At 50.6% G+C, this 20,872-nt stretch overlaps 1 protein-coding gene across 1 annotated transcript; it reads right to left on the reverse strand.

Moving 5' to 3' along the window:
- Positions 1–3,254: 3,254 nt before the first annotated feature.
- On the reverse strand, positions 3,255–13,606 carry snx12 (sorting nexin 12). The gene is made up of 5 exons (XM_085796956.1): positions 13,201–13,606; positions 11,562–11,657; positions 10,040–10,164; positions 8,711–8,812; positions 3,255–4,031 (listed from the first exon to the last, which is right to left on the reverse strand). The coding sequence occupies exons 1-5, from the start codon at positions 13,363–13,365 to the stop codon at positions 3,944–3,946; spliced, it is 576 nt and encodes a 191-aa protein (XP_085653082.1). The 5' UTR covers positions 13,366–13,606; the 3' UTR covers positions 3,255–3,943.
- Between the last annotated feature and the right edge of the window lie 7,266 nt (positions 13,607–20,872).

Consider the following 20,872-nt stretch of genomic DNA (forward strand, 5'->3'; position numbering starts at 1 on the left):
TCACCGGCAGGTCAAGGTCTACATCACAAGATCACTATTCTGGGACAACTCTAATCCACCTGTGGCAGAATTCCCCGCGGCCCGTTCCCTAATCCCTGCATTTCCTGAGGGTGAACGACAACGAGAGAGAACGAGAGAGAGAGAGAGATTAGAGGAATTTAAGATTCATGTTGAATGAAACACAAAGAGCCAGTGTTGCTGCTGAACCAGAACCAGAACCAGAACCAGCTGAACCGTTTCTCACTCAGCTGGAAGTTGTTTCGTTGCTGCTGAATCTTCTTGTTTGTCAGATGAAGAACAAAGTCTACAGACCATAATAACTCTCTCTGCTGTTTATTGATCTATAGAATAAACTAGTAGAAAGCTATGAGCTCCAGAGCTGCAGGTGGGCGGAGCTAGAGCTGTAACAGAGAGTAGTGACAGCATCGGTCCAATGGCAGCGCCTCCTGGTGGAGGAATAAAGAACTGACATCTCTGCATTGTTGGTGAATGAGCAGTGTGGTGTTTTCAATCATTTAAGGACATTTATAGATCACCCACGTTAATAGCATCATTGAGGATCCTTTACGGATAAACATTAACACATAGGCAAGTAAAATAAAAACTAAACAGTTTTCTACATGAATGTTTCAGTCTACATTTTGTAATAAACAAATTATAAGTATAATCTGATATGACCAAGACACCTAAAAACAAAAACACGGCCGTTTTCATCAATTTAAAAAAAATAAAAAAATAAATATGAATAAAATAATAAATATAAATCTTTCTTTTCACAACTATTTATGATCTGAGTTACGTTCCGTTGCTGTTGTCCGCTGCTGCAACCTGGTGAACTTCCCCACTGTGGAACCAATAAAGGATTCACATCTTCAATTATATTATTAATTATATATATATTTATATATTTATTCTCTCAATGGATCAATGAATATTTTTGCCCATAAATTGTATTGATCTGTTTTTTTTAGATCAAAGGTTTCCATCTCATTGAAAAGGTGGAAATAAAAAGCGTCTGGTTGAAAAAGAAACTGAAACGATCACGAGTTATAAAACAGTTGCCAAACTGTTAGTACTGTTTGTAATATTTGACCTTTATCTGACACTATAAATAATTATAAACTATTATTATACACATTGAAAAACCAAAGCTATACAATAATAGATGATGACTCTTGGGAAAACGTATGTTCCAGATGCCATAAGGCAGTGTTTCTCAAATGGGGGTACGCGTACCCCTGGGGGTATGTGAAGGCACTCCAGGAGGTACGTGAGATTTGAAATATATATATTAAAAAATATGTAAATTCCAAAATCCATTAAAAAAAAACCTGAGTCTCCCCCACACCAGATGGTTTAACCCAACCTGGCATTTGCCGCACGGCATCGATCGCCTGTCAATCAAACAACGGAGTCGAGTGAGTTATACATGAGTTATTCTCATGTGCAAAAAATCTTTATAATGAAGTAGATTTTTTTTTTTGCTGTATTTCTATATATTTTTATTTCCAAATAGTTCAAAAGAGGCCACTATAACCAATGTTTCACACAGGAAAAGTAAAATAAAGCAGACACTGATGACCTTCGTCTCCAAGAACAATCAGCAACAAACGCTGGACGAACTGTGGCATTGAACTGCCTGAAAGTACAAACTTTTTGGAAAAATGTCAAAGAAATGGAAAAGATTTTGGCAGTGGAACTTCCAATGGACTCTTTGTTATTTTTTATTAGATGTGTTTCCTGTTCACCACAGAACAATGTTATATATTACACATTTTGTTGATGATAGCAAGAAAAATGATGACTATAACTTGGATGAAGACTGACCCCCCCCATGATCCCTCAGTGGTTACAGAAAGTAAAACATGTCTACATGATGGAATATATGACTGACGGCCCAGTTACAGCTAAAAGTAGCTGTTTTTATGAGAAGGTGCAGGACCCCAGTTACCCATTATATCGCTTAAGACTCTTATACACTATTACTATCTAAAATATCCCTTTTTTTGTGGAATACAGAACCAGATAAAATATGTGCAATACCCTTTAAAGTGCTATTTGTGTGACAGATGAGACCCGATCTCAAGATGTGTTGATTTGTTTTCCTTTGTGATGTTAATTGCCTGTTAATGTGCAAAGGCAATAAAGTTAAAAAAGAAAAACCAAAGCTACCTGAGTTCATGTCGGTTACTGTAACTCGTTTCTACTTCCTGTTCTTTTACATTTCGGTGTTGAATTAGGTCATCTGCCAATCAGCAGCTTCATCCCGCTCCCGTGACTCTGATCCTCAGTGTGACTCTCTAATCGCAGCTTCGACTCAACTCGACTTTCTCTCATTTCGTTTCATTTTCTCCTGTGAAGCTGAAAAGACTCAGGAACTGTCGTCGCTATGTTTCACCTGTCTGCAAGACAAACCGCTTTTTAAAACCTTTTATCCCCTCTGCTATTCGCCTCTTAAATTCTTTATAATGATTTTATTCCTCTGACCATGCACATTTTATTGGTCAAACATGTGCAACTTATGTATTTATTCACTCATTCAACTGATCTTTGACAACACTGTACCCTTGGCATCCTATTCTATTTATTTACCTTATCTTTTATCAGGGTTTATACAAGAATATTTAAGTTAATTCTAAAACCTTTTTAAGACTTTTTCAAGACCTTCTCAATATTTTTCAATACCTCACCACCACTTCAAGCTGTAACCATTTACTGTACGTCAGTGACACTTTTAACTTAACAGTTCTAGTTTGTGATAAAGACTTTAGACCACTATGATACAACAGGAATCAACATAGGCTAGGATAATAAATAAAAGTTATAAAAGTTTATAATAAAAAAAACCCCAAAACATTGCTCCACTTTCAAAAAACCAAAACAACAATCTTCTTTTCTTTTTTCATGAACCGGTTCATCTTTGTTCTTTAATAAAATGAATACATTCACACACTTACACAATGTTTTTTAGGACTCAAACTCTTGGACAGCGAATTCAGAAAAAATACCTTCAAAATTTAAGACTTTATAATGTCATGAAAAGACTTTTTAATACTTTTTAAGGGTCTTAATTTTCCCAAAATTGATTTATCACCTTTTAATACTTTTCAAGACCCCGCGGATACCCTGTTTATATGTATTTATTGTGTGTACTGTGTTTTTTTGGACTGTGCAAGCTGCTGAAATCAAGTGCCCCTGGTGGGATTAATAAAGTTTTTTGAAGTTTGAAGTTGAAGGAACAGACTGGACGCGGCTGCAGGCAGCAGGAAACTTTAATTGGAGGACAGAATTAACAAGGACGTTCCTCGTCAGCGTAGTGGAACTGCGATGATAACATGTATTAATACATTTCACAATAATATTGATAGAAAGAATAACATGGCTGAAAACAAGCGCAGAATAATCCTCATTTTAGATGAAGGGACCAGATGCTGAACAATGGGAGTTGTTCATATAATGAACCTTTAGTCACAGTGCTGAGATATGGATGTTTTCCCCTAACAGCTGATTTAACGACACACTGTTCAGCCCGTCGGTCTCGGGACGCGACCGACCGACCGGACGACGCCTCGCTGTCTCGTTGCTACATGTTGCTCGATTTTGGGAGGTTATCGTCAAAATCACGTCTCTGCCAGCAAAACATGGACCGAAGCAAAAGAAACGAGCAACTTTCTTAACATGATCGATTAAAAAGACATTCAGAAGAAACAGACAGAACCATCATTGTTGTAAAAAAAGAAAAGAAAAGAAATAAATCTAGTTATAATTATAATAAAAAGACAGACAGAATATATGGAAGGTTTTCTTTTTCTCTGATTAAATCAATCATAATGCACATACAGACAGTAGAAGTGGAATGGCTGAATGAAGACACAACACCAAAGGTTTTATACATTGATCTCTGGTTGTCGTCGTCGTCCAGAGCAACAGTTGTGTGTTTTTCCTACTGATCAGTTCGGACTCTTTCCACCGGCTTCGGAATGAGGTGACGTAGAAATAAATGTGGAGGAGCAGGAGCAGCGTCAGGAAGTCTGGGACACAAACGATAGTTAGAGGTCAACGCTGAAGCTTCAAACACAGTTACAGGTCAACGCTGAAGCTTCAAACACAGTTACGGGTCAACGCTGAAGCTTCAAACACAGTTACAGGTCAACGCTGAAGCTTCAAACGCTGAAGCTTCAAACACTGAAGCTTCAAACACAGTTACAGGTCAACGCTGAAGCTTCAAACGCTGAAGCTTCAAACACAGTTAGAGGTTAACGCTGAAGCTTCAAACACAGCTACGGGTCAACGCTGAAGCTTCAGACACAGTTACGGGTCAACGCCGAAGCTTCAAACACAGTTACGGGTCAACGACGAAGCTTCAGACACAGTTACGGGTCAACGCTGAAGCTTCAGACACAGTTAGAGGTCAACGCTGAAGCTTCAGACACAGTTACGGGTCAACGCCGAAGCTTCAAACACAGTTACGGGTCAACGCCGAAGCTTCAAACACAGTTACGGGTCAACGCCGAAGCTTCAAACACAGTTACGGGTCAACGCTGAAGCTTCAAACACAGTTACGGGTCAACGCCGAAGCTTCAAACACAGTTACGGGTCAACGCTGAAGCTTCAAACACAGTTACGGGTCAACGCTGAAGCTTCAAACACAGTTACGGGTCAACGCTGAAGCTTCAGACACAGCTACGGGTCAACGCCGAAGCTTCAAACACAGCTACGGGTCAACGCCGAAGCTTCAGACACAGCTACGGGTCAACGCCGAAGCTTCAGACACAGCTACGGGTCAACGCCGAAGCTTCAGACACAGTTACGGGTCAACGCTGAAGCTTCAGACACAGTTACGGGTCAACGCTGAAGCTTCAGACACAGTTAGAGGTCAACGCTGAAGCTTCAGACACAGTTACGGGTCAACGCTGAAGCTTCAGACACAGTTAGAGGTCAACGCTGAAGCTTCAGACACAGTTACGGGTCAACGCTGAAGCTTCAGACACAGCTACGGGTCAACGCCGAAGCTTCAGACACAGCTACGGGTCAACGCCGAAGCTTCAGACACAGCTACGGGTCAACGCCGAAGCTTCAGACACAGTTACGGGTCAACGCTGAAGCTTCAAACACAGTTACGGGTCAACGCTGAAGCTTCAAACACAGTTACGGGTCAACGCTGAAGCTTCAAACACAGTTACGGGTCAACGCTGAAGCTTCAAACACAGTTACGGGTCAACGCTGAAGCTTCAAACACAGTTACGGGTCAACGCCGAAGCTTCAGACACAGCTACGGGTCAACGCCGAAGCTTCAAACACAGCTAGGGGTCAACGCTGAAGCTTCAAACACAGTTACGGGTCAACGCCGAAGCTTCAGACACAGCTACGAAGCTTCAAACACAGTTACGGGTCAACGCCGAAGCTTCTAACACAGTTACGGGTCAACGCCGAAGCTTCTAACTCAACGCCGAAGCTTCAAACACAGTTACAGGTCAACGCTGAAGCTTCAAACACAGTTACGGGTCAACGCTGAAGCTTCAGACACAGTTACGGGTCAACGCTGAAGCTTCAAACACAGTTACGGGTCAACGCTGAAGCTTCAAACACAGTTACGGGTCAACGACGAAGCTTCAAACACAGTTACGGGTCAACGACGAAGCTTCAAACACAGTTAGAGGTCAACGCTGAAGCTTCAGACACAGTTACGGGTCAACGACGAAGCTTCAAACACAGTTACGGGTCAACGACGAAGCTTCAAACACAGTTACGGGTCAACGACGAAGCTTCAAACACAGTTACAGCATGCAGTGCATCAAGCTGAGCCCAGAGCATCATGCAGTGTTAGAGACAGACAGCGTGTCGCCATGCAGCCGGTGATTAGTGCGATGTCAGCCAATCAGCATTAGTTTGGAAAGAGGAGGTCTGGGTCTGGTCTAGTTCTAGTCTGGTTCTGGTTCTGGTTCTGGTTCTGGTCTAGTTCTAGTCTGGTTCTGGTCCTGGTCTAGTTCTGGTCCTGGTCTAGTTCTGGTCTAGTTCTGGTTCTGGTTCTGGGTCTGGTCTAGTTCTAGTCTAGTTCTGGTCCTGGTCTAAGTTCTGGTCTAGTTCTGGTTCTGGTTCTGGGTCTGGTCCTGGTTCTGGTCTAGTTCTAGTCTGGTTCTGGTCCTGGTCTAGTTCTGGTCTAGTTCTGGTCTAGTTCTGGTTCTGGTTCTGGTTCTGGTTCTGGTCCTGGTTCTGGTCTAGTTCTAGTCTAGTTCTGGTCCTGGTCTAGTTCTGGTTCTGGTCCTGGTGGACTAAGAAGCCTCAGGAAGTGGCTTTCTGGTTAACTTACCCCCGGACCAACAGACCATAATGAGAGTCTGAACTCTGATTCTGAACTGAACCAGGACCGTGTCAGATTGTTGTCAAGTCTTTGTGATGTTTTTCTCCTCACAGTTTGACCCCTGACCCCTGACCTCTGACCCCTGACCCCCTCCTCCCTCAGCAGCATCGTTATCGTTAGAGAGCAGAGAGAACGGAGACTTACTTCATTCATACCTGGAGGAGAAACAGAAGAGAAACAGATCAGAAGGTGAAACATTCACACGTTCTTCTACGTTCTTCTGCTTTATTCACTTCAGTGTTATCATTATTATCATTATTATTATTATTATTATTATTATTATCATCACAGGGACGGAGAAGAAACTCCAGAGCTGAGACGTCGTCTGTTAGAGACTAGATCTGATCTGGTCTGGTCTCTACGGAGACGAGATGAGACTCCAGACACAGTGTCACCGCACGGGAACGTTACTGTTATTATAGATGTTATTATTATCTACAACAGTATCAACAGCTCCAGATGAGGAGGAAGAGGAGGAGGAGGAGGAAGGATGAGTTAGGGGTGGGCGATGTGGCGATATTAAATCGTGAAGGGCTCTATGTACAGCTCCACTACTTCCTGAATTTCTGAAAGGCAGCTCCCAAACTGATGAATCCAGGTGTGTCTGACCATGCTTCAAATGTTCTACTGCTCCTTCATTGAAAGCATTCTTTCTTTTTGTATTACCTGCTGGTTTGGCAATGCCCACAGAGGCACAGAAAAAGAGGGTTAGAGAAATTATAACCATATCTAGGAAATTGCTGCGCATCACTCTGCCATGTATGGAAGGCATCTACAGAGATAGGATAGAGAAAAAGGCAAGGAATATTATAGGTGACCAAAGGCACCGGCCCCTTGCCCACTCATTTAACCCTCTTCCATCCGGGCGACGATATCGCCCCCCTCTGTTTACTAAAAACAGAGCTACATGTTCTTTTGTGCCCCAGGCCATTAAATCCCTTAATAATAATCGATAGTCACTGTTAGTGTTGGTCAGCTCACAGCTGCTCAGCTGGTCTGACCAGGTTAAGGCTGAGATAAACATAAAACTGACTCACTGATGATCAGTGTTGTGCAAGTTAATGAAAAATAGTAACTAGTTACAGTTACTAGTTACTTCATTTAAAAAGTAACTCAGTTAGTAACTGAGTTACTTAAACCAAAAAGTAATGCGTTACTGAGAAAGTAACTTTTTCGTTTCTTTAAAACGTTTTTTTTGGTGGTTTTTTTCCAATGCTCCCACTAAATAAAGGTTGATGGAATAGGCTTTATGCACAGCTCCACTTACTTCCTGAACTTAAACCAGCTCCTTTATTTCCTGTCTTGCATTATTGGACAAACTGATTAGCCTAATCCAGGTGTGTCTGTGACTCTGACCTCAGTAGTCACAACAATGGTCAGACACCTGGAATCAGGAGCAGTGGAGCTGTGGAGCAGTGGAGCTGTGCATAAAGCCTTTTCCCCTCTATCCGTCATTTCTGTAGACTGATGTCATAATTGGAGTCCGTCTGTCTGTCGGATTCATACCGCTGCTGCTGCTCGGGTGGAGTGGGTGCTTGTGTGTCTCGCTGTGACCCTCGAGCTGTGTCCCAGGGGCTGCACTGGCGCACAGCTGATGGGTCTGGGATGCTGCGTTAGCTACGTTACCTTTAGCTCGCCGTCATGCCCTGACCTGAGGCAGCTGACGTGTGGCCGAAACCACCGTGCGTTTCATTCAACCGAACTGTAGTAACGCGCCACTTCACATTCTCAGTAACGGCAACGGCGTTGTAACGATGGGAAAAGTAATCAATTAGATTACTCGTTACTGAAAAATATAACGCCCTTAGTAATGCCGTTATACTCTAACGCCGTTATTACCAACACTGCTGATGATGAGTGTTAATGACGAGTGTTAATCTGTGTGAAAGTTGTACTGTGTTTTTATCTGTGTTGTTGTTTTATTAGATGAAATGTCAAGTGATCTGCTGCAACTCAATTTCCCTACGGGGACAAATAAATTACTACTACTACTTGTGACTACTCAGACACACCTGGATTAATCAGTTTGTCTAATAATGTAAGGCAGGAAATAAAAGAGCTGCTTTAAGTTCAGGAAGTAGTGGAGCTGTGCATAGAGCCCATTAAAATCTGTTCAGAAAGGCTCTTTGACCTAAATTGTCCGGTTTTCAATTTTAGATTTAAGATTGTGATAAAATCGAGATCGTTATGTTGTTTCTCAAAAACCGTGATATGATATTTTTGCCGTATCGCCCCCCCCCCCCACTCCAAGTCTACAGAGAGAGAGAGAGAGAGAGAGAGAACAGAGAGCAGCCTCGGTCGCCCACAGGTTAACCCCTCCCATGCCACAGCCCACTGAAACATTACAACATGAGTCGTACTTTTCCAGGAATGTAGTTCCGGTCGATGCTTTCCTCCTGAAGAAACATGTGGAGACAGCGCTCGTTCTGGGCCAGAGGGTGACCTGCAATTCTACACACACACACAGACACACACACACACACACACACACACACAGAGTAAAGCCGCTGTGTGAGGAGCTGTGACTGGTCAGCTGACGAAGGTTCAGGTTTACATGCAGGTTGATGCTGCGTTCAGGACGACTCGGAGAAACGAGCTCTGAGCTCTGAGTTGAAGTGAAAAATGAATCGAACGGCGTCAAACTCAGAAGTTACAGGTTGGACGTTCAGGTTTCATCTCAGAGTGGACAAGTTGTGACCTGCACATTCACCACGCTAGGAAATGATGATGTAACATTACGACACATGAAGAAGCAAATACTCTAATTTCTCTCCTGAAATCCCTCCGCCCAGCAGCAGCCGTGTCCTGAATGTAGTTCCGGCTGTATTTCCCTCTAAAACAACTCTGTGTGGTAACGTTGTGTTATTATCTCATAGCGTGGTGAATGTGCAGCTCACAACTTGTCCACCAGAGCGTTGTGGAGTTGTTGGATTGTGTATTTGATGAGTTTGATGAGGGACAGGGGACCTGGACCGTTCACTGCAGCTCACGTCTCTGCCCCGCCCATCTCAAAACAACATGCACCGATAATTAAAGGAGATCAACCTACTGCTGTGACTATAGGGGTTTTACCCCCCCTTTCCCCTGCTGTTAGACCGGCCTGCCCTCTCTTCCTATGAACCAGTCTGCCATCGGTCCATCGGTCGGTGGACCGGCTCAGAGTGGCGAGGGTCTGGCTCCGTCACTATAACCACGTCTGGTGGCCGCTGGGCCACCGCCACCGTGCCACCAGGGGGAAACTCTGACTTTAATATTGTATTATTTCATTACTTTGTGTTCCATTAAAACAGTTATGTTACTAAAACATGTTTCATGGGTTTTTACTTTGCTCTGAGAAGAAGAGGTAAAACCAAAGGCCAAAATAATGGTGACTAGTCGACTAATCAAAACCATAGTGGATAGATGAGTCGACAACCAGACTGGTCGTTAGTTGCAGCTCGACACAAACTGCTGTAGATGTTTGTAGTGATCAACCACCAGACTGAATGAACCAGCCTGAACTCTGAGACGTGGAACTCAGACAGTTCAGACTTCTCAGTTTCCTCCGAGTCGTCGTGAACGCAGCAGCAGTTCAGGTTCGGATCAGTGACTTCTTTCAACACAACTTCAAACGTTTAGTCATTTCTACGTTTGTTATCTGTGTTTCCTCTGAACTCTGAGTTTTGACTGAACTTGTACCTGTTGATGAACTGCTCCAGACCCGATCGCCGCTCCTCGATGAACGACTCCTCGAACAGACCTTCGTCTCCGCGGAACGGCAGCTGTCTCTTCAGGGCTTTGCCCGGAAGAGGAGGAACTACAATCTGAGGGTCAGAGGTCAGAGGTCAGAGGTCAGAGAAGTCTTATCATCACAGCATCAGGAGCAGATGAAGAACAGATGAATAGCAGAAGAGGAGCAGCTGGGTGCAGCGTTTCCTCTACATCCATTTAGCAGTGGCGGCCCGCCATTCAGTGTGTTTTCACTCAGTGACAGAACAACAACAGTCTCAGTTCAGATCAGCGGCTGCTGCTGCCGCTGTGTTTTTAAAATTAGTGGGTTTGATTCTCGTGTCGGACGTCGCGCTTGAGTGCTAGTGGAAAAGCAAAAAAAAAAAAAAGAAACTGAGTGTCTGAGTCCACTGGGCTGATGATCATTAGGTGACTGTAGCCCATCAGTTTAACAGGACATCGCGCAGTAATATAAACGTGTGTGTGCGTGTGTCTGACAGCAGAACGAGCCATGACGTAACCATGGTAACCTAACCAAAAGTCTCTTGAAGTGTCAAAAAAAGACATACGGTGGTTAAATACAGACGTTATCATGACGTGAACCGTATGTTGCAGTAAAAAAAGGAAGAAAAACAGATGTTGATTTGGTAGAAACTGGGGGGGGGGGGGGGGGCGCTCTGCCACTCCCTAATACATCCCAGAGGAAACACTGGGATGTATTAGTGTGTGTGAACCGAGTTCAGTTCTTTTATTGGCACCGACCGAACCCCCACCAAAGTACCGAGTATCGATTCACGTCAAGTCGAACGTAGAGGTGGCCGGTGCATATCGTCGTAAATGCCGTTTTGACGATGAGCAATTTTCAATTATCGAGTATTTATACTATCTAGAAAAGAAAACAACGGCGGTAAAGGAGAAGGCACATGGAAGTCCTCATTCACCCCGGAGTAATAACCTCAGCTGAAAACCTTCTGTATGAAGCACTTTGTTAACACTATTAAGAAATAACCTGTCATCTGTTTGCTGATGCTTGTTGCTGTAAGAGCAGAGAACCTGACTCATTAATGTCTCCACACTGGAGTTGAACTGAGTCTCTGGAATGCTTCAGTTAAAAGGATAGTTCACCCAAAATTCTAATTTCCCTCACTATCTACTCACCCTCCGACGCTGGAGCAAATCGCGCGAGATTTGGACGGACCAGGAAGAGGAGCTTCGAGAAGCTTCCGCTACAAACAAGCTTAAAATATAGACTTATTTAATTTATTTCAGAACAGTTTCTCATGTCGGGGCTTCAATACCAGAGGGACATTACATACGAGCAGCATGGAGGTATCTGGATGTTTTTTGGTGTGTCTTTTTGTTACGAAGACAGTTGGTATCCATTTGCAACCGTCATATGGACATGCACTGCTACGCCGAGACCCCCTGTAACTCAGAGAAGCCACGGAGGACTCTGAAACTTCTCCCAATCAGGGAGCTGCAGCTCTCTCACCTTACTGTCTCTCTCCAGCTCGTTCTTTAGCCACTCGAAGTCGCTGTATCTTCTCCTCACACACGAGTCCTTCAGTTTGAAGATGGGGAGGTTCGTCTGCACAGAAACAACAACAGAAAACTCATCATCAGCTCTTTACAGCATCAAACTCAGCCACGATACGTACGTATATGAGACAAATAAAGCACCTTTACCTTTATACGTATGAAGAGACAAACTCTGTAACGTGTGACTTTATAACTGATGAGTTCTATTGATGAACGACCCTCAGCTGTTTGATCCGGTCTGAGCCGGTTCAGACGGAGCAACACACTGATGCTGCGTTCAAAGAACTCAGAAGTCAGAAAATAAAATGAGCTCCGAGTTGTAAAAAATGAATTGAACGGCATCAAACTCGGAAATTACAGATCAGAAACTCTGGTATCATATCAGAGCTCCGACTTTCTGACTTGTTGTCACCACAACATCAAAACATGGCGTCATGCCCTCGTCTTAAACGGTTAGAATTTAGACATTTTAAGTTCTTTGTTGAGGTTTTAATGCATATTTTTGTGTATTATTGCAGTAGCCGATATGAAATACGTTTATATTAAGCTGTGATTGTTGTATGGTGTGAAATTGTGTTTCCTCGTATGTGACAGAAATGACGTTTAACTGTTATCAAAGCTGCAGCGTCTCCTCTCCTCCAAAACAAACATCATTTACTGCTGCATATATTTTTCATATTCAGTTATGAGCCACAATACGACAAACTTCCTTCAGGTATCCATGGTTTTTCTCTGTTCATAATAAAAGGTACATTTCCTGGTTGCACATGTGGAAGTAGAAGAATAATTGACTTGCCCTGTCTCAGCTGTCTGAGTCAGAGTTAGAGTCAGTCTCTATGTGGTAATGTTGTGTGTGTCTGGTTTTTACAGTGAGCGTCCAAATCAACACAAGTGAAGCTGTAAAGGATAATTACGCAATTACAGTCTTAGTTCCTTGAGCTTCCTGAAAACCTCTGCAGTTTGCTGTGTCAGGGAGTTTCTGTGTAACTGTCAATCTGAACCAGCACTTTGATTAGTATTATCATTATTACCAGTGTGTTTATTATTTAATACACACAGACACTGTAAACAGTCATTTAGCTCCTTCACGTCAGGTTCACGGTCTTTTATGTTGTTGAGGAACATTTCAGAGAAACGTGTTGGTTGTGTTTTAATATGAGATCCTGTTTATTCTGCTGAGTTAGCCGTTAGCTTCAGTTAGCCGTTAGCTTCAGTTAGCCGTTAGCTCCTGTTAGCTTCAGTTAGCTCCTGTTTTCCCTCCCGAGTCTCTGCTCCCGGTCCAGTCAGCTGTCAACATACAGATATTAAACCTCTTTAGCGTGTTAACGTGTTTCCATCTCATGTTGTTGTGTTAGTTGTGTAAACTTCCTGCTGTCCGCTCAGCTAACCGCTCAGCTAGCCGCTCAGCTAGCCGCTAGCCGCTAGGCCGCGGCTCAGCCCCGGAGCTCCGGTTTGACCGGCGCCGCCCACAGAGCTGCTGCCGCCGGCCGCCGCTGACGTCACGGCGCGCTAAGCTAACGGTAGCCTAGCCTAGCCTAGCCTCAGTTAGCAACAACAACAACCACCAGACCCTCTCTTCTCTCTCTTCTCACCCTCATGCGGACTTCGTAGGTGGTGTAGCGGTTGCGGCCCACGCCGACCACCTGCGGGTCGTAGACGTCGATCTCCAGGAAGTTGCTGGGGGGGCCGTAGGCGTCCGTCAGGTCCTGCGGCTTCGAGTTCAGCCGCCGGGTGTCGGCCACCGCGGGCTCCGTCATGGCGCCTCTGGGCTGGGGCGAAGCGGCGGGTGGAGCAGAGCGGAGAGGAGGAGGTTAACGGGTTAAATCTGCTCTGGACTCAACATCCACAACAACATCCAACATCTACAACATCCACTCTGTCTGCAGCCGATCAGCGGGTCAGCGCGGAGCAGCAGCCGCCTCTGGTGAGTCTTCCTGCGGGGGCCACAGCCGCGCTGCGCCGCTTCAGTTCAGTCCGACTGCTGCTGCTTCAAGTCCGGCTGCTGCGGCGGGACGAGCCGCTCCCCCTGGAGGTCACAGGCGGTACTGCACCAAGCTGCTCCCCCTGGAGGATAGAGGTGGTACTGCACCAAGCTGCTCCCCCTGGAGGTCACAGGCGGTACTGCACGAAGCTGCTCCCCCTGGAGGATAGAGGCGGTACTGCACGATGCTGCTCCCCCTGGAGGATAGAGGCGGTACTGCACCATGCCGCTCCCCCTGGAGGATAGAGGCGGTACTGCACCATGCTGCTCCCCCTGGAGGATAGAGGTGGTACTGCACCATGACAAGCTGCTCCCCCTGGAGGATAGAGGCGGTACTGCACCATGCTGCTCCCCCTGGAGGATAGAGGCGGTACTGCACCATGCTGCTCCCCCTGGAGGATAGAGGCGGTACTGCACCATGCTGCTCCCCCTGGAGGATAGAGGCGGTACTGCACCATGACAAGCTGCTCCCCCTGGAGGATAGAGGCGGTACTGCACCATGACAAGCTGCTCCCCCTGGAGGATAGAGGCGGTACTGCACCATGCTGCTCCCCCTGGAGGATAGAGGCGGTACTGCACCAAGCTGCTCCCCCTGGAGGATAGAGGCGGTACTGCACCATGCTGCTCCCCCTGGAGGTCACAGGCGGTACTGCACCAAGCTGCTCCCCCTGGAGGATAGAGGCGGTACTGCACCAAGCCGCTCCCCCTGGAGGATAGAGGCGGTACTGCACCAAGCTGCTCCCCCTGGAGGATAGAGGCGGTACTGCACCATGCTGCTCCCCCTGGAGGATAGAGGTGGTACTGCACCATGACAAGCTGCTCCCCCTGGAGGATAGAGGCGGTACTGCACCATGCTGCTCCCCCTGGAGGATAGAGGCGGTACTGCACCAAGCTGCTCCCCCTGGAGGATAGAGGTGGTACTGCACCATGCTGCTCCCCCTGGAGGATAGAGGCGGTACTGCACCAAGCTGCTCCCCCTGGAGGATAGAGGTGGTACTGCACCATGCTGCTCCCCCTGGAGGATAGATGCGGTACTGCACCATGCTGCTCCCCCTGGAGGATAGAGGCGGTACTGCACCATGCTGCTCCCCCTGGAGGATAGAGGCGGTACTGCACCATGCTGCTCCCCCTGGAGGATAGAGGCGGTACTGCACCAAGCTGCTCCCCCTGGAGGATAGAGGCGGTACTGCACCATGCTGCTGCTCCCCCGGGAGGATAGAGGTGGTACTGCACCATGACAAGCTGCTCCCCCTGGAGGATAGAGGCGGTACTGCACCATGCTGCTCCCCCTGGAGGATAGAGGCGGTACTGCACCAAGCTGCTCCCCCTGGAGGTTAGAGGTGGTACTGCACCATGCTGCTCCCCCTGGAGGATAGAGGCGGTACTGCACCAAGCCGCTCCCCCTGGAGGTCACAGGCGGTACTGCACCAAGCCGCTCCCCCTGGAGGATAGAGGCGGTACTGCACCATGCTGCTCCCCCTGGAGGTTACAGGCGGTACTGCACCAAGCTGCTCCCCCTGGAGGATAGAGGCGGTACTGCACCAAGCCGCTCCCCCTGGAGGATAGAGGCGGTACTGCACCAAGCCGCTCCCCCTGGAGGATAGAGGCGGTACTGCACCAAGCTGCTCCCCCTGGAGGATAGAGGCGGTACTGCACCAAGCCGCTCCCCTGGAGGATAGAGGCGGTACTGCACCATGCTGCTCCCCCTGGAGGATAGAGGTGGTACTGCACCATGACAAGCTGCTCCCCCTGGAGGATAGAGGCGGTACTGCACCATGCTGCTCCCCCTGGAGGTTACAGGCGGTACTGCACCATGCTGCTCCCCCTGGAGGATAGAGGCGGTACTGCACCATGCTGCTCCCCCTGGAGGATAGAGGCGGTACTGCACCATGACAAGCTGCTCCCCCTGGAGGATAGAGGCGGTACTGCACCATGCTGCTCCCCCTGGAGGATAGAGGTGGTACTGCACCATGACAAGCCGCTCCCCCTGGAGGGTAGAGGCGGTACTGCACCATGCTGCTCCCCCTGGAGGATAGAGGCGGTACTGCACCAAGCTGCTCCCCCTGGAGGATAGAGGCGGTACTGCACCAAGCTGCTCCCCCTGGAGGATAGAGGTGGTACTGCACCATGCTGCTCCCCCTGGAGGATAGAGGCGGTACTGCACCAAGCTGCTCCCCCTGGCGGATAGAGGCGGTACTGCACCATGCTGCTCCCCCTGGAGGATAGAGGCGGTACTGCACCAAGCTGCTCCCCCTGGAGGATAGAGGCGGTACTGCACCAAGCTGCTCCCCCTGGAGGATAGAGGCGGTACTGCACCATGCTGCTCCCCCTGGAGGATAGAGGCGGTACTGCACCAAGCTGCTCCCCCTGGAGGATAGAGGTGGTACTGCACCATGCTGCTCCCCCTGGAGGATAGAGGCGGTACTGCACCATGCTGCTCCCCCTGGAGGATAGAGGTGGTACTGCACCATGCTGCTCCCCCTGGAGGATAGAGGCGGTACTGCACCATGCTGCTCCCCTGGAGGATAGAGGTGGTACTGCACCATGCTGCTCCCCCTGGAGGATAGAGGCGGTACTGCACCAAGCTGCTCCCCCTGGAGGATAGAGACGGTACTGCACCATGCTGCTCCCCCTGGAGGATAGAGGTGGTACTGCACCATGCTGCTCCCCCTGGAGGATAGAGGCGGTACTGCACCATGACAAGCTGCTCCCCCTGGAGGATAGAGGCGGTACTGCACCATGACAAGCTGCTCCCCCTGGAGGATAGAGGCGGTACTGCACCATGCTGCTCCCCCTGGAGGATAGAGGCGGTACTGCACCAAGCTGCTCCCCCTGGAGGATAGAGGCGGTACTGCACCATGCTGCTCCCCCTGGAGGATAGAGGCGGTACTGCACCATGACAAGCTGCTCCCCCTGGAGGATAGAGGCGGTACTGCACCATGCTGCTCCCCCTGGAGGATAGAGGCGGTACTGCACCATGCTGCTCCCCCTGGAGGATAGAGGCGGTACTGCACCATGCTGCTCCCCCTGGAGGATAGAGGCGGTACTGCACCATGCTGCTCCCCCTGGAGGATAGAGGTGGTACTGCACCATGCTGCTCCCCCTGGAGGATAGAGGTGGTACTGCACCAAGCTGCTCCCCCTGGAGGATAGAGGTGGTACTGCACCAAGCTGCTCCCCCTGGAGGATAGAGGTGGTACTGCACCAAGCTGCTCCCCCTGGAGGATAGATGCGGTACTGCACCATGCTGCTCCCCCTGGAGGATAGAGGCGGTACTGCACCAAGCTGCTCCTCCTGGAGGTCACAGGCGGTACTGCACCATGCTGCTCCCCCTGGAGGATAGAGACGGTACTGCACCATGCTGCTCCCCCTGGAGGATAGAGGCGGTACTGCACCATGCTGCTCCCCCTGGAGGATAGAGGTGGTACTGCACCAAGCTGCTCCCCCTGGAGGATAGAGGCGGTACTGCACCAAGCTGCTCCTCCTGGAGGTCACAGGCGGTACTGCACCAAGCCGCTCCCCTGGAGGATAGAGGCGGTACTGCACCATGCTGCTCCCCCTGGAGGATAGAGGTGGTACTGCACCATGACAAGCTGCTCCCCCTGGAGGATAGAGGCGGTACTGCACCATGCTGCTCCCCCTGGAGGTTACAGGCGGTACTGCACCATGCTGCTCCCCCTGGAGGATAGAGGCGGTACTGCACCATGCTGCTCCCCCTGGAGGATAGAGGCGGTACTGCACCATGACAAGCTGCTCCCCCTGGAGGATAGAGGCGGTACTGCACCATGCTGCTCCCCCTGGAGGATAGAGGTGGTACTGCACCATGACAAGCCGCTCCCCCTGGAGGGTAGAGGCGGTACTGCACCATGCTGCTCCCCCTGGAGGATAGAGGCGGTACTGCACCAAGCTGCTCCCCCTGGAGGATAGAGGCGGTACTGCACCAAGCTGCTCCCCCTGGAGGATAGAGGTGGTACTGCACCATGCTGCTCCCCCTGGAGGATAGAGGCGGTACTGCACCAAGCTGCTCCCCCTGGCGGATAGAGGCGGTACTGCACCATGCTGCTCCCCCTGGAGGATAGAGGCGGTACTGCACCAAGCTGCTCCCCCTGGAGGATAGAGGCGGTACTGCACCAAGCTGCTCCCCCTGGAGGATAGAGGTGGTACTGCACCATGCTGCTCCCCCTGGAGGATAGAGGCGGTACTGCACCAAGCTGCTCCCCCTGGAGGATAGAGACGGTACTGCACCATGCTGCTCCCCCTGGAGGATAGAGGCGGTACTGCACCATGCTGCTCCCCCTGGAGGATAGAGGTGGTACTGCACCATGACAAGCTGCTCCCCCTGGAGGTCACAGGCGGTACTGCACCATGCTGCTCCCCCTGGAGGATAGAGGTGGTACTGCACCATGCTGCTCCCCCTGGAGGATAGAGGCGGTACTGCACCATGCTGCTCCCCCTGGAGGATAGAGGTGGTACTGCACCATGCTGCTCCCCCTGGAGGATAGAGGCGGTACTGCACCATGCTGCTCCCCCTGGAGGATAGAGGTGGTACTGCACCATGCTGCTCCCCCTGGAGGATAGAGGCGGTACTGCACCAAGCTGCTCCCCCTGGAGGATAGAGGCGGCACTGCACCATGACAAGCTGCTCCCCCTGGAGGATAGAGGCGGTACTGCACCATGACAAGCTGCTCCCCCTGGAGGATAGAGGCGGTACTGCACCATGCTGCTCCCCCTGGAGGATAGAGGCGGCACTGCACCATGACAAGCTGCTCCCCCTGGAGGATAGAGGCGGTACTGCACCATGACAAGCTGCTCCCCCTGGAGGATAGAGGCGGTACTGCACCATGCTGCTCCCCCTGGAGGATAGAGGCGGTACTGCACCAAGCTGCTCCTCCTGGAGGTCACAGGCGGTACTGCACCATGCTGCTCCCCCTGGAGGATAGAGGCGGTACTGCACCATGCTGCTCCCCCTGGAGGATAGAGGCGGTACTGCACCATGCTGCTCCCCCTGGAGGATAGAGGTGGTACTGCACCATGCTGCTCCCCCTGGAGGATAGAGGTGGTACTGCACCAAGCTGCTCCCCCTGGAGGATAGAGGTGGTACTGCACCAAGCTGCTCCCCCTGGAGGATAGAGGTGGTACTGCACCAAGCTGCTCCCCCTGGAGGATAGATGCGGTACTGCACCATGCTGCTCCCCCTGGAGGATAGAGGCGGTACTGCACCAAGCTGCTCCTCCTGGAGGTCACAGGCGGTACTGCACCATGCTGCTCCCCCTGGAGGATAGAGACGGTACTGCACCATGCTGCTCCCCCTGGAGGATAGAGGCGGTACTGCACCATGCTGCTCCCCCTGGAGGATAGAGGTGGTACTGCACCAAGCTGCTCCCCCTGGAGGATAGAGGCGGTACTGCACCAAGCTGCTCCTCCTGGAGGTCACAGGCGGTACTGCACCATGCTGCTCCCCCTGGAGGATAGAGACGGTACTGCACCATGCTGCTCCCCCTGGAGGATAGAGGCGGTACTGCACCATGCTGCTCCCCCTGGAGGATAGAGGTGGTACTGCACCAAGCTGCTCCCCCTGGAGGATAGAGGCGGTACTGCACCATGCTGCTCCCCCTGGAGGATAGAGGTGGTACTGCACCAAGCTGCTCCCCCTGGAGGATAGAGGTGGTACTGCACCAAGCTGCTCCCCCTGGAGGATAGAGGCGGTACTGCACCAAGCTGCTCCCCCTGGAGGATAGAGGTGGTACTGCACCAAGCTGCTCCCCCTGGAGGATAGAGGCGGTACTGCACCAAGCTGCTCCCCCTGGAGGATAGATGCGGTACTGCACCATGCTGCTCCCCCTGGAGGATAGAGGCGGTACTGCACCATGCTGCTCCCCCTGGAGGATAGAGGTGGTACTGCACCAAGCTGCTCCCCCTGGAGGATAGAGGCGGTACTGCACCAAGCTGCTCCCCCTGGAGGATAGAGGCGGTACTGCACCATGCTGCTCCCCCTGGAGGATAGAGGCGGTACTGCACCAAGCTGCTCCTCCTGGAGGTCACAGGCGGTACTGCACCATGCTGCTCCCCCTGGAGGATAGAGGTGGTACTGCACCAAGCTGCTCCTCCTGGAGGTCACAGGCGGTACTGCACCATGCTGCTCCCCCTGGAGGATAGAGGTGGTACTGCACCAAGCTGCTCCCCCTGGAGGATAGAGGCGGTACTGCACCATGCTGCTCCCCCTGGAGGATAGATGCGGTACTGCACCATGCTGCTCCCCCTGGAGGATAGAGGTGGTACTGCACCATGACAAGCTGCTCCCCCTGGAGGATAGAGGCGGTACTGCACCATGCTGCTCCCCCTGGAGGATAGATGCGGTACTGCACCATGCTGCTCCCCCTGGAGGATAGAGGCGGTACTGCACCATGCTGCTCCCCCTGGAGGATAGAGGCGGTACTGCACCATGCTGCTCCCCCTGGAGGATAGAGGCGGTACTGCACCATGCTGCTCCCCCTGGAGGTCACAGGCGGTACTGCACCATGCTGCTCCCCCTGGAGGATAGAGGCGGTACTGCACCATGCTGCTCCCCCTGGAGGTCACAGGCGGTACTGCACCATGCTGCTCCCCCTGGAGGATAGAGGCGGTACTGCACCAAGCTGCTCCCCCTGGAGGATAGAGGCGGTACTGCACCATGCTGCTCCCCCTGGAGGATAGAGGCGGTACTGCACCATGCTGCTCCCCCTGGAGGATAGAGGCGGTACTGCACCATGACAAGCTGCTCCCCCTGGAGGATAGAGGCGGTACTGCACCAAGCTGCTCCCCCTGGAGGTTACAGGCGGTACTGCACCATGCTGCTCCCCCTGGAGGATAGAGGCGGTACTGCACCATGCTGCTCCCCCTGGAGGTCACAGGCGGTACTGCACCATGCTGCTCCCCCTGGAGGATAGAGGCGGTACTGCACCATGCTGCTCCCCCTGGAGGATAGAGGCGGTACTGCACCATGCTGCTCCCCCTGGAGGATAGAGGCGGTACTGCACCATGCCGCTCCCCCTGGAGGATAGAGGCGGTACTGCACCAAGCTGCTCCCCCTGGAGGATAGAGGCGGTACTGCACCATGCTGCTCCCCTGGAGGATAGAGGCGGTACTGCACCATGCTGCTCCCCCTGGAGGATAGAGGCGGTACTGCACCATGACAAGCTGCTCCCCCTGGAGGATAGAGGCGGTACTGCACCATGCTGCTCCCCCTGGAGGATAGAGGCGGTACTGCACCATGACAAGCTGCTCCCCCTGGAGGATAGAGGTGGT

The sequence above is a fragment of the Trachurus japonicus genome, chromosome 14, assembly GCF_045865225.1.
Source record: "Trachurus japonicus isolate A0001 chromosome 14, Traja_1.0".
In the NCBI taxonomy this organism is placed as follows: Eukaryota; Metazoa; Chordata; class Actinopteri; order Carangiformes; family Carangidae; genus Trachurus; species Trachurus japonicus.